The sequence below is a fragment of the Engystomops pustulosus genome, chromosome 2 (genome assembly GCF_040894005.1).
Source record: "Engystomops pustulosus chromosome 2, aEngPut4.maternal, whole genome shotgun sequence".
In the NCBI taxonomy this organism is placed as follows: Eukaryota; Metazoa; Chordata; class Amphibia; order Anura; family Leptodactylidae; genus Engystomops; species Engystomops pustulosus.
In genome coordinates this window covers 263,821,688-263,836,402 of record NC_092412.1, presented here as the reverse complement: position 1 = coordinate 263,836,402, position 14,715 = coordinate 263,821,688, and the positions used below count along the sequence as shown (strand labels likewise).

Sequence of the window (14,715 nt, the reverse complement as noted above, 5' to 3'; positions counted from 1 at the left end):
CTTATACATACAGCCCAGGTATCTCCCCTATAGCACATCCTTATACATACAGCACAGCCCAGGTATCTCCCCTATAGCATGTCCTTATACATACAGCACAGCCCAGGTATCTCCCCTATAGAGCATCCTTATACATACAGCACAGCCCAGGTATCTCCCCTATAGCACATCCTTATACATACAGCCCGGAGCCCAGGTATCTCCCCTATAGCACGTCCTTATACATACAGCCCAGGTATCTCCCCTATAGCACATCCTTATACATACAGCACAGCCCAGGTATCTCCCCTATAGCATGTCCTTATACATACAGCACAGCCCAGGTATCTCCCCTATAGAGCATCCTTATACATACAGCACAGCCCAGGTATCTCCCCTATAGCACATCCTTATACATAGAGCACAGCCCAGGTATCTCCCCTATAGAGCATCCTTATACATACAGCACAGCCCAGGTATCTCCCCTACAGCACATCCTTATACATACAGCCCGGAGCCCAGGTATCTCCCCTACAGCACATCCTTATACATACAGCACAGCCCAGGTATCTCCCCTATAGCACATCCTTATACATACAGCACAGCCCAGGTATCTCCCCTATAGAGCATCCTTATACATACAGCACAGCCCAGGTATCTCCCCTATAGCACATCCTTATACATACAGCACAGCCCAGGTATCTCCCCTATAGCACATCCTTATACATGCAGAGCGGCCCAGGTATCTCCCCTATAGCACGTCCTTATACATACAGAGCGGCCCAGGTATCTCCCCTATAGCACATCCTTATACATACAGCACAGCCCAGGTATCTCCCCTATAGCACGTCCTTATACATACAGCACAGCACAGGTATCTCCCCTATAGCACATCCTTATACATGCAGAGCGGCCCCTGCTGTATCATTCATTAGCCTCATGTGATTGGAGTCCGGAGAGTCAGACAGGTTCTGGCAGAGGTTCTTGTGACAGGCAGTAAAGCGCTGCCTCATTGTGTAATAAAGAATTTGGCGCACATCACCCCGTCCTCTACCCAGATGCCAAGTGTCACGTATGCTGAGGGTACGAGCGGGTACACAGGATCAGGCTATGCTGCATTCTCCTGGCACGTGTCCTCTGCCCCTGGAGACTACAAAGCCACCAAAAATCCAGGACTGAGGCCTTTAACTAGACCCCCCCCCTCCGGGGAGTCACAGGAGGACTGCACTGCAGGGACCGGCTGGGGCACATGTCACCCTGATGTCTCCAGCCTGACTCATGCCAGTGACCAGGTGTAATGCATCGCACGGGATTCACATGGATCCTCTCCGGTCACACAGGTCACATTCCTCTGAGCCGCTCATGGTGTGCAGACACGTGTTGTATCCTGTAGTGCAGCGTACACACCCCTCAAACACCTCCACCTGGAGGAGGACGACAAGTAGACGCCGTAATATCACAGAAGGATCCTTGAGGCCAATCAATGAGGGAAGGGGGCGCCTCCAGCACTATACCCTATAGCCTACCCTATACATCCCGAGCGGCGGCCTCCTGCCCCCTACGCATCCCGAGCGGCGGCCTCCTGCCCCCTACGCATCCCGAGCGGCGGCCTCCTGCCCCCTACGCATCCCGAGCCGCGGCCTCCTCCCCCCTACGCATCCCGAGCCGCGGCCTCCTCCCCCCTATGCATCCCGAGCCGCGGCCTCCTCCCCCCTATGCATCCCGAGCCGCGGCCTCCTCCCCCCTATGCATCCCGAGCCGCGGCCTCCTCCCCCCTATGCATCCCGAGCCGCGGCCTCCTCCCCCCTACGCATCCCGAGCCGCGGCCTCCTCCCCCCTACGCATCCCGAGCCGCGGCCTCCTCCCCCCTACGCATCCCGAGCCGCGGCCTCCTCCCCCCTACGCATCCCGAGCCGCGGCCTCCTCCCCCCTACGCATCCCGAGCCGCGGCCTCCTCCCCCCTACGCATCCCGAGCCGCGGCCTCCTCCCCCCTACGCATCCCGAGCCGCGGCCTCCTCCCCCCTACGCATCCCGAGCCGCGGCCTCCTCCTGTAATATACAGTGGGAAGCCTCCTCTATACATTCTAAGCGGCGGACTCCGTTCCCTACAGCACAATTGCTCTGGGCAGCACCCTCTTCCGGCACCATGCCCATATACATATATACATACACACACATATATATAAATCCATTAACCCTTTCCTTGATAAGATGCTGGGACCAGGTAGATGAAGGCCCCTGATGGCGTCTAAGCCGTATACATGGAGAGCAGGTGTCAGTAGGCGGCAGACAAGACAATAGACCGGAGGCTTGGAATATGTGCAGATGCCAGTGGTCCAGGGGAAAGCCCAGACGGTTTGTATACCGGAAGAGTCAGAACCATCATCTAAGAAACTGCAAATATAAATGAGGAAAAACCACTTGAGCTGGCGACCCGGGAGCAGGAGAACCAAGCAGAACCCAGTCACCTTATTACATGGTGTGTGCATGGGGGGAGGGTGCAGGGGAACAATACAAGTCACAGCTACAGCCTGAAGTTTGGATGTAAGAACCTGAAGTCTCTGGTGGGGGCTGGGCTCCTTCCCATCTGTAATGTAGTCATGGTCATCTATACAGCAAATGAAAATGTAGAAAAACCTAGTACAGCCAGTGAGGGGGTCCTGTTATATGGGTACAGCCGGCAGCGATGGGGGGCCCCTACTATTTATAGTACAGCCAGTGAGGGGGTCCTGTTATATGGGTACAGCCGGTAGCGATGGGGGGCCCTACTATATATAGTACAGCCAGTGAGGGGTCCTGTTATATGGGTACAGCCGGCAGCGATGGGGGGCCCCTACTATTTATAGTACAGCCAGTGAGGGGGTCCTGTTATATGGGTACAGCCGGCATCGATGGGGGGCCCCTACTATTATAGTACAGCCAGTGAGGGGGTCCTGTTATATGGGTACAGCCGGCAGCGATGGGGGGCCCCTACTATTTATAGTACAGCCAGTGAGGGGGTCCTGTTATATGGGTACAGCCGGCAGCGATGGGGGGCCCCTACTATTTATAGTACAGCCAGTGAGGGGGTCCTGTTATATGGGTACAGCCGGCAGCGATGGGGGGCCCCTACTATTTATAGTACAGCCAGTGAGGGGGTCCTGTTATATGGGTACAGCCGGCAGCGATGGGGGGCCCTACTATTTATAGTACAGCCAGTGAGGGGGTCCCGTTATATGGGTACAGCCGGCAGCGATGGGGGGGCCCCTACTATTTATAGTACAGCCAGTGAGGGGGTCCTGTTATATGGGTACAGCCGGTAGCGATGGGGGGCCCCTACTATTTATAGTACAGCCAGTGAGGGGGTCCCGTTATATGGGTACAGCCGGTAGCGATGGGGGGCCCCTACTATTTATAGTACAGCCAGTGAGGGGGTCCCGTTATATGGGTACAGCCGGCAGCGATGGGGGGCCCCTACTATTTATAGTACAGCCAGTGAGGGGGTCCTGTTATATGGGTACAGCCGGCAGCGATGGGGGGCCCTACTATTTATAGTACAGCCAGTGAGGGGGTCCTGTTATATGGGTACAGCCGGCAGCGATGGGGGGCCCTACTATTTATAGTACAGCCAGTGAGGGGGTCCTGTTATATGGGTACAGCCGGCAGCGATGGGGGGCCCTACTATTTATAGTACAGCCAGTGAGGGGGTCCCGTTATATGGGTACAGCCGGCAGCGATGGGGGGCCCTACTATTTATAGTACAGCCAGTGAGGGGGTCCCGTTATATGGGTACAGCCGGCAGCGATGGGGGGCCCTACTATTTATAGTACAGCCAGTGAGGGGGTCCCGTTATATGGGTACAGCCGGCAGCGATGGGGGGCCCCTACTATTTATAGTACAGCCAGTGAGGGGGTCCCGTTATATGGGTACAGCCGGCAGCGATGGGGGGCCCCTACTATTTATAGTACAGCCAGTGAGGGGGTCCTGTTATATGGGTACAGCCAATGAGGGGGTCCTGTTATATGGGTACAGCCGGCAGCGATGAGGGGCCCCTACTATTTATAGTACAGCCAGTGAGGGGGTCCCGTTATATGGGTACAGCCGGCAGCGATGGGGGGCCTTACTAATTATAGTACAGCCAGTGAGGGGGTCCCGTTATATGGGTACAGCCAATGAGGGGGTCCTGTTATATTGGTACAGCCGGCAGCGATGGGGGGCCCCTACTATTTATAGTACAGCCAGTGAGGGGGTCCTGTTATATGGGTACAGCCGGCAGCGATGGGGGGCCCCTACTATTTATAGTACAGCCAGTGAGGGGGTCCTGTTATATGGGTACAGCCGGTAGCGATGGGGGGCCCTACTATATATAGTACAGCCAGTGAGGGGTCCTGTTATATGGGTACAGCCGGCAGCGATAGGGGGCCCTACTATTTATAGTACAGCCAGTGAGGGGGTCCCGTTATATGGGTACAGCCGGCAGCGATAGGGGGCCCTACTATTTATAGTACAGCCAGTGAGGGGGTCCCGTTATATGGGTACAGCCGGCAGCGATGGGGGGCCCCTACTATTTATAGTACAGCCAGTGAGGGGGTCCCGTTATATGGGTACAGCCGGCAGCGATAGGGGGCCCCTACTATTTATAGTACAGCCAGTGAGGGGGTCCTGTTATATGGGTACAGCCGGTAGCGATGGGGGGCCCTACTATATATAGTACAGCCAGTGAGGGGGTCCCGTTATATGGGTACAGCCGGCAGCGATGGGGGGCCCCTACTATTTATAGTACAGCCAGTGAGGGGGTCCCGTTATATGGGTACAGCCGGCAGCGATGGGGGGCCCCTACTATTTATAGTACAGCCAGTGAGGGGGTCCCGTTATATGGGTACAGCCGGCAGCGATGGGGGGCCCCTACTATTTATAGTACAGCCAGTGAGGGGGTCCCGTTATATGGGTACAGCCGGCAGCGATGGGGGGCCCCTACTATTTATAGTACAGCCAGTGAGGGGGTCCTGTTATATGGGTACAGCCGGCAGCGATGGGGGGGCCCCTACTATTTATAGTACAGCCAGTGAGGGGTCCTGTTATATGGGTACAGCCGGCAGCGATAGGGGGCCCTACTATTTATAGTACAGCCAGTGAGGGGGTCCCGTTATATGGGTACAGCCGGCAGCGATGGGGGGCCCCTACTATTTATAGTACAGCCAGTGAGGGGGTCCCGTTATATGGGTACAGCCGGCAGCGATAGGGGGCCCCTACTATTTATAGTACAGCCAGTGAGGGGGTCCTGTTATATGGGTACAGCCGGTAGCGATGGGGGGCCCTACTATATATAGTACAGCCAGTGAGGGGGTCCCGTTATATGGGTACAGCCGGCAGCGATGGGGGGCCCTACTATTTATAGTACAGCCAGTGAGGGGGTCCTGTTATATGGGTACAGCCAATGAGGGGGTCCTGTTATATGGGTACAGCCGGTAGCGAGGGGGTCCTGTTATATGGGTACAGCCGGCAGCGAGGGGGTCCCATTACATTCCTGAAGGCAAATGCATGCAGATCCCTGCCTCTTCTAGGTAATTTACCTCAAGCTATGGCGCCGCTTCAACACCAGCTCTTCACGGAGATGCCCCTCGTGCCCGGTCTCGTGGGTGCCCATCATGATATATTGCCCCGTCCCGGGGTTTGCATCACAATGTGGCCTTGATCCCTAACCCCAAGAAACCAAGAAGTGTTGCATTATCCCTACACATAAGGAATAACAGGAAATCCATTCAATGGGACTGCAGATTATCAGCCCAGATTACCATTAACCCCCGATGTGACTGGATGGGCTTCAGATGGAGGGCACCGCTTACACCATCTCCAAGGATCTACCAGACCCTGTCACCCCCTCATCCTCATAGACTGTAAGCTCTCGTGTCCCCCGCTCATCCTCATAGACTGTAAGCTCTCGTGTCCCCCGCTCATCCTCATAGACTGTAAGCTCTCGTGTCACCCCGCTCATCCTCATAGACTGTAAGCTCTCGTGTCACCCCCTCATCCTCATAGACTGTAAGCTCTCGTGTCACCCCCTCATCCTCATAGACTGTAAGCTCTCGTGTCACCCCCTCATCCTCATAGACTGTAAGCTCTCGTGTCACCCCCTCATCCTCATAGACTGTAAGCTCTCGTGTCACCCCCTCATCCTCATAGACTGTAAGCTCTCGTGTCACCCCCTCATCCTCATAGACTGTAAGCTCTCGTGTCACCCCCTCATCCTCATAGACTGTAAGCTCTCGTGTCACCCCCTCATCCTCATAGACTGTAAGCTCTCGTGTCACCCCCTCATCCTCATAGACTGTAAGCTCTCGTGTCACCCCCTCATCCTCATAGACTGTAAGCTCTCGTGTCACCCCCTCATCCTCATAGACTGTAAGCTCTCGTGTCACCCCCTCATCCTCATAGACTGTAAGCTCTCGTGTCCCCCCCTCATCCTCATAGACTGTAAGCTCGTGTCCCCCCCTCATCCTCATAGACTGTAAGCTCTCGTGTCACCCCCTCATCCTCATAGACTGTAAGCTCTCGTGTCCCCCCCTCATCCTCATAGACTGTAAGCTCTTGTGTCCCCCCTCATCCTCATAGACTGTAAGCTCTTGTGTCACCCCCTCATCCTCATAGACTGTAAGCTCTTGTGTCACCCCCTCATCCTCATAGACTGTAAGCTCTTGTGTCACCCCCTCATCCTCATAGACTGTAAGCTCTTGTGTCACCCCCTCATCCTCATAGACTGTAAGCTCTTGTGTCACCCCCTCATCCTCATAGACTGTAAGCTCTTGTGTCACCCCCTCATCCTCATAGACTGTAAGCTCTTGTGTCACCCCCTCATCCTCAGACTGTAAGCTCTTGTGTCACCCCCTCATCCTCATAGACTGTAAGCTCTTGTGTCACCCCCCTCATCCTCATAGACTGTAAGCTCCTGTGTCACCCCCCTCATCCTCATAGACTGTAAGCTCTTGTGTCACCTCCTCATCCTCATAGACTGTAAGCTCTTGTGTCACCCCCTCATCCTCATAGACTGTAGGCTCTTGTGTCACCCCCTCATCCTCATAGACTGTAAGCTCTTGTAATCAGGGCGTTCCCTCCTATTGTTCCATATGACTGTTTGTACCGTGATATATTTGTATATGTCCCCTATGATTTGTAAAGCTACAGAATTTGATGGCGCTAAATAAATAAAGATTATTATTATGCTCCAGGGTCACATTAGATGACATCACGCTGGGTGCAGTGACCTCATATGCTCCAGGATGACATCACGCAGGGTGCAGTGACCTCTTGTGCTCCAGGATTACGTTAGATGACATCACGCTGGGTGCAGTGACCTCATATGCTCCAGGATCACATTAGATGATATCACGCTGGGTGCAATGACCTCATATGCTCCAGGATCACGTTAAATGACATCACGCTGGGTGCAGTGACCTCTTGTGCTCCAGGATCACGTTAGATGACATCACGCTGGGTGCAGTGACCTCTTGTGCTCCAGGATCACGTTAGATGACATCACGCTGGGTGCAGTGACCTCTTGTGCTCCAGGATCACGTTAGATGACATCACGCTGGGTGCAGTGACCTCTTGTGCTCCAGGATCACGTTAGATGACATCACGCTGGGTGCAGTGACCTCTTGTGCTCCAGGATCACGTTAGATGACATCACGCTGGGTGCAGTGACCTCTTGTGCTCCAGGATCACGTTAGATGACATCACGCTGGGTGCAGTGACCTCTTGTGCTCCAGGATCACGATAGATGGCATCACGCTGGGTGCAGTGACCTCATATGCTCCAGGATCACATTAGATGACATCACGCTGGGTGCAGTGACCTCTTGTGCTCCAGGATCACGTTAGATGACATCACGCTGGGTGCAGTGACCTCATATGCTCCAGGATCACATTAGATGACATCACGCTGGGTGCAGTGACCTCATATGCTCCAGGATGACATCACGCAGGGTGCAGTGACCTCATATGCTCCAGGATCACATTAGATGATATCACACAGGGTGCAGTGACCTCATATGCTCCAGGGTCACATTAGATGATATCACGCTGGGTGCAGTGACCTCTTGTGCTCCAGGATCACATCAGATGACATCACGCAGGGTGCAGTGACCTCATATGCTCCAGGATGACATCACGCTGAGTGCAGTGACCTCATATGCTCCAGGATGACATTAGATGACATCACGGTGGGTGCAGTGACCTCATATGCTCCAGGATGACATTAGATGACATCACGCTGAGTGCAGTGACCTCATATGCTCCAGGATGACATTAGATGACATCACGGTGGGTGCAGTGACCTCATATGCTCCAGGATGACATTAAATGACATCACGGTGGGTGCAGTGACCTCATATGCTCCAGGATCACATAAGATGATATCACGGTGGGTACAATGACCTCATATGCTCCAGGATCACATTAGATGATATCACGGTGGGTGCAGTGACCTCATATGCTCCAGGATCACGTTAGATGACATCACGCTGGATGCAGTGACCTCATATGCTCCAGGATGACATCACGCAGGGTGCAGTGACCTCTTGTGCTCCAGGATTACGTTAGATGACATCACGCTGGGTGCAGTGACCTCATATGCTCCAGGATGACATTAAATGACATCACGGTGGGTGCAGTGACCTCATATGCTCCAGGATGACATTAGATGACATCACGGTGGGTGCAGTGACCTCATATGCTCCAGGATCACATAAGATGATATCACGGTGGGTACAATGACCTCATATGCTCCAGGATCACATTAGATGATATCACGGTGGGTGCAGTGACCTCATATGCTCCAGGATCACGTTAGATGACATCACGCTGGATGCAGTAACCTCATATGCTCCAGGATCATGTTAGATGACATCACACTGGGTGCAGTGACCTCATATGCTCCAGGATGACATCACGCAGGGTGCAGTGACCTCTTGTGCTCCAGGATTACGTTAGATGACATCACGCTGGATGCAGTAACTTCATATGCTCCAGGATCATGTTAGATGACATCACGCTGGATGCAGTAACCTCATATGCTCCAGGATGACATTAGATGACATCACGCTGGGTGCAGTGACCTCTTGTACTCCAGGATCACGTTAGATGACATCACGCTGGATGCAGTGACCTCATATGCTCCAGGATCACGTTAGATGACATCACACTGGGTGCAGTGACCTCTTGTGCTCAAGAACCACATCAGATGACATCACCACACTGGCGGCTTCAGGCTTGAGCCATCCTCTATGTATTCTATAAATCTGAGGATACAGTCCCCATGTAGATCATAAATTGGTTGAAGTAACGTACCGCTCAGCTGCAACTAAATGAAGACTAAAATAGCTGAGTGGGTGGAGCAGAGTTTATTATATAGATGGCGAGCCTCCAAGACACAGGCGGAAATATGACTCACGGATGACACTCTGGTAATAATCTGATCCAGTCACAGGCTGTGAGTGATCCGTGACCTCAGAGCATCCATCAAACCAGCAGCAATCCTAAATGGCATCACAGTATCCTGGCAGAAGATTCCCCTGAGAACAGGCGAAGGAGAGTAAGACAGGAGCGGACATCAAGCCTCCAGGAGGCCATGAGATATACAAACCACTCACTACCTTGTAATCTATACGACTGCCCCTACAGTGCCCATATAGGGAGGTGTATACTCCCAGTTGCACAGCATTAATATGGTGCCATCAGGGTAAGATGGCAAAAGCTGGTGTCAGGCTGGTACAAGATCCAAAGAGCAATGACCCGGGGAAAAGCTGGATGCCTGGAAGATGCAATAACTGCAACGGCTGCAGTCACATGAAGACCTGGTTTACTGGAGGGATTCCTGATCACTGCAGTCTCACGGATGGCAGAACATCTGCAGCAAGTGGCCACTCAGGCCTCGTACATAAAGGAGAGACAAATAAGGGTCACGCTAATGGGAGGCTGACACCTATCTTCTGCTCCGCACATCACTTTGGGGGGTCATCACAGAGGTTCTGGGGTGGAGCAATGACAACTTTAGAGCTTAGCACTGGAGGTCCTGAGTCTATGGGCTGAGCCTCCCCTTGTGGTGCCTGCAGACATTGCCTTCCAGCCCTTTACTGAATCATTAATAATTTATGGGGAATATGCAGCATAAGAAATGCATCACCCTGGCAAATGATGTCGGCCCCAGAGGAGGTCCCACGGCATTACCCAGAATGCAAGGCAATGCCTCAGGGACCTGCAGCCAGCAATGTGGACTCTAGTAACTCAGGAGAAGATCAGGATGATGGACGCCTTCCTGGTGATCCCCCTGTATATATCACTGCATTATAGCCCCCCACCCCACCGCGGAGCAGAAGCGCAGGCTTGCAGACCATCAAACCGCATCTGCAAAAAATGAATGAGCTGATGCCCAAGCAGTCAGACGTCATGGCAGTGTGCCCGCGCTGTCCCTTTAAGGATGATGCACAGTGTAAAGAGGTTTTTGCAGGGGTCCCCGTCACATGTGTGAGCAGTGAATGAGGGGCGGATTCATGCTAGGCTGTGGGGGGTGGTAGTCCTCCCGCTGCATGGGAAGGGTAAGATCTGCAGCTCAGGGGGTCACTATTCTTTCTGTCTATTGAAGGTGAAAAAGGGTGGGGCGGGTGGGAGGACGGCTGCTGGAAAATAGAGCTCATCTGACACTCCGGCCTCTGATGCTGTGTGCTGCAGCCTGCATTTAAGGTGGGGCCACCCGCACGCCGGAGGAGACAGCTGCACGTCCTGCACAATGAAGACACCGAGCAGTGGCCATAGTATCAACCGTGCAGCTGCAGCAATGGCGGACGCCGGGGGAGGGGGAAGCAGAGGCCATGATATAGGATCTACGCTAATCTGGCAACTGATCAGATTCCCTTATTGGTAAAACACTAAAGCAAAGCTACAGCTCTGCGCTACAATACAGGGGGGGGGAGCTGCTAAATGAAAAACCAAATACATCAGATTGGGAAATGTCCCCCATTTATACGTCAGTTGCAGAGCTGGGTCACACGTTACAATGTATCAGGGCAGCTGACAGGATGCATGCCGTTACATTGTATCGCAGCCCTTCCAGACCAGATCCTATTCCATTGATGAGTGTGAGCCCAGTCACAAGTATACAGGATTATACAGTATAAATAGACACAGAATGTACCAGAGGTCAGAGGCCCCCACCCTATGCCCCACAAACTACGGGATGACAGGGCACAGCCCCCCTCACACAGATTTGGGGTACTCACGGCTGACTTTCATGCTGCCGAATGATGATGGTTGTTGCACAGGTTTGCAGCTCTCTGCAAAGGAAGTGGTTCTCGGCCTCCCCGACATTGCTGTACCTCCTGCGTCTCTCCCTTCGTTATAAAAGCCGGATGGGGGACACACACATGAAGCTCTCGGCGGACAGCCAGAAATCCTCGCACCCCTCTCCGAAAAACGGGGTGTCACAAATCTGTGTGAACAGTCACTGTATCCTGCGCTCTGTTCAGATCACTCCTTATCCTGCATCTCACAGGGTCCGTCCACTGGCAGATCAGGGGTGTCTCAGTGACATGGGGGGACACAGCGTGAAAAAAAGGGGGGCCAATGACACACAGGTGACAAAGATGCAGGCTGAGGCCGACTTCAACTGGGGGGCACTAGCCTACAAGTACAGACACTGAGGGTACAGATACTGGGGTCACTAGCCTAGGAATACGGATACGGGGGCACTGGTCGGGGAGTACAGATATGGATACTGGGGGGCACTAGCCGAGGAATAGATACTGGGGTTACAGATACTGGGGGCAGTAGCCAATGGGTACAGATACGGGGAGAATGGATACTGGGATTACGGATACAGGGGGGCAGTAGCCCAGGACTATGGATACTGGGGGGAACTGGCCTAGGAATAGATACTGGGGGTACGGATACTGGGGTGCAATAGCCTAGGAATAAATACTGGGGGTCGCTAGCCTAGGAGTATGGCCCCTGGGTACAGATACGGGGTGCAGTAGCCTGGGAGTATGGATACTGGGGGGCAATAGCCTAGGAATAAATGCTGGGGGCTGCTAGCCTAGGAGTATGGCCCCTGGTGGTACGGATACTGGGGGGCGCTAGCCTAGGAATAAATACGGGGGGTACGGATACTGGGGGGCGCTAGCCTAGGAGTATAGGTACTGGGGGTACACCGCAGGGGGACAGTAGCCTAGGAATAGATAGGGAGGCAGTAGCCTGGGAGCGGATACTGGGGGGGCAGTAGCCTGGGAGTTTGGCCCCTGGGGTCACTGGTTTATGCCTGTGACAGGGCTTCTGTCATGTGAAGGGTGTCAGTTGTGAGGGAGGAGGTGACAGGGGGCTGTATTATTGGGGTCCTGGATGAGGCCTCGGTGCCTGTGGCGGGTCTGTCAGGGTCTCTTTGGGGCCTCTCACAGCAGAGGCAGCGCAGGGGGCAGTGCACACACTGCGGTCATGGCGGCGGCTTCTTCCCCAGGGCCAGGCCCGGCCTCCGCCTCGTCACTCGGCGCCCGCTGCGGGTGAGGGGCGGCTCCGCAGATAACGGGCGGCTTCCTGTCACTAGAGCGGGCGGTGAGGCGACGTCTCCGGTTTCCTGGGCCGGTCTCCGCCTTCAGCTCGTTCTCTTTCCCTTTGTCACTCTCCGTCCGTCTGACCGCATTTGCCTGTCGGGTTTTTTTCCTGCACTGCTCTCCTCCCTCTTCCCTCGATGACGTAGCACCGCGGGCACACAGCGCAGATACGTTACGCAGACTGCGCAGCGCGCGCTGGAGAATAGGCGTAAGGGAGGGGGAGCGCACAGACAGTTCCCTCATGACGTCCTCCTCTTTCCTCGCCCCGCCCCCATCACTCGCCAGCATTCGGCCACCAATCACGTCGCAAGACAGTGAAAGGGGGGCGGGACCGTGAAGCCGCGTTAACCAGTAACCACCGTCGTCAGGTTCCCCTCTGCGATCTCACCAGGCTCCGCCTCCATAGCTCAGTGCTACAGATAGCCAACGCTAATTGGCCAAAATCTAAGCGTTTGAGGATTCCTGTCCAATAGCTATCCATTATACATAGACCCGCCTCCTAATGTATCAAAGCCAGCAGTTGATTGGTTACATCTCTGCCAGTCTTCATTAACGCCTCAGGCTAAAGGCGCGGCGAGCGTGTAATGAAAGGCGGGCGCTGATTGGACGAGGCGAACAGCTGCCGATGAAAGGAGTAGGCGGATGTAGGAGTGGCCAATGCCTTTTAAGACGCCGGAAGTGTGACCTTTCACTTCTCTTTTGCGGCCTGATAGAAGTTTAGTTGCTATGGGAACTGGAGAGGTGGTTAGTGTGGTGTTACCTCAGGCTTGTGCAGGCCTTAGTGTATGCGGGGGGGGGCCCGACTACGACTACACACAGGTAGCAGGAGAGATATCTGCTGCTGAGACACAAGGGAGCTGCGGCAGGTGCATCTTATATGCTGCTAGGGTTAGAAGGGTCCTGTGTGTGGGACCTCCGGACTGTGCTCAGGAAGGGAGAGCTGTACCTGGGGTTTAATGGGGTAAAGCCTGGTGACGGGTTCCCTTAAACATACTTCCCCACACCCAGTTTATCAGAAAATGATCTGCCCCTCACCTTATTGTGTGCAGAGTTCATACATCGCCCTAGGGCTGCATGCGTGGAGCTTCATGACATTGCTGGATTCAAAAGGGCTTAAAGGGAACCTGTCATCAGAAATCGACCTAATAAACCACTGCCAGTATGTTGTCAAGCAGTTGAACAGCTTCTAGATGATGTTTCTTTCGTGGCCCAGTGCGGTGACATCACCCAGAAAATAGACATTGAAGTGAAATGTATGAAGTCGGGGAGGTGGAGAGTAACACTGAAAGTCCAGCTCTCCGGCCTCTGAGCACCTCTTTCCATGTGCTTGACATCATTCACCGGACTTCAGTAGATTTGATTAATGATGTTCCAATTACAGTAAAGGGGACATTCTGAGGCAGGGAGAGCTTGACTTCAGTGTTTAACTCTCCCCCCCTTAACCTCATAAAACCAATTTACATCTCACTTCAATGTTGATTTACTGGATGATGCCACCACCCTGGACCATGACAGAAACATCATCTAGAAGCTGCTTGGCATCTTACTGGTTTATTAGGCCGATCTGTGATGAGAGGTTCCCTTTAAAGGGGTTGTCCGAGAGTTGTGAAAAAAAAATAAAGGTGGCCGGAGGGGGCTGCTTAAAAAAATAAAGATCTACTTACCTTCCGACGCCCTGTGTGTGTCCCGCTGGCCGGCAGTGGCCGTGCACGCCTATCCGTCCCTATTCACAGCATTGTGTACGGGGGCCGGAAGGTTGTCGGGTCCGGCCGGAAGCTGAATCCAGCACTGCTCCGGCGGCCATGTTTGTTTACATGGCGCCCAGACCGGAGTGAAAGCAGCGCGGGACACCGGAGGGAGCCGAAAGGTAAGTAGATCTTTATTTTTTTAAGCAGCCCCCTCCGGCCACCTTTAGTTTTTTTTCATAACTCTCGGACAACCCCTTTAAACTCCGCATGAAGTGAACCTCTAAGACTTTATTTTCGGAATTTAGACCCCAAAAAACGACTATCCTACCAAAGTCTAACAGTTGAGAAATCCTGCAGTGTGTAAAATACACCCGCATGAAACTTTGCAGCAAATGGTTAGATTAGAAGCAAACATTCTAAACAACTCTGTAAAGATTTGAGGCTTAGATAACAGAAGGGGAAAACTAAGCAAT

General features: G+C 53.5%; 1 protein-coding gene across 2 annotated transcripts in view; it reads right to left on the bottom strand.

Moving 5' to 3' along the window:
- Positions 1 to 12,944, bottom strand: part of GSK3B (glycogen synthase kinase 3 beta) — a 71,676-nt gene extending 58,732 nt beyond the window's left edge. Inside the window, exon 1 of one of the 2 annotated variants that reach the window (XM_072139045.1) lies at positions 11,232 to 12,944. In XM_072139045.1, coding sequence (XP_071995146.1) covers positions 11,232 to 11,319 — 88 coding nt within the window. In that variant the 5' untranslated portion in view covers positions 11,320 to 12,944. The remainder of the gene's footprint in view (positions 1 to 11,231) is intronic. The other variant, XM_072139046.1, reaches the window with a different exon arrangement.
- Positions 12,945 to 14,715: the final 1,771 nt, after the last annotated feature.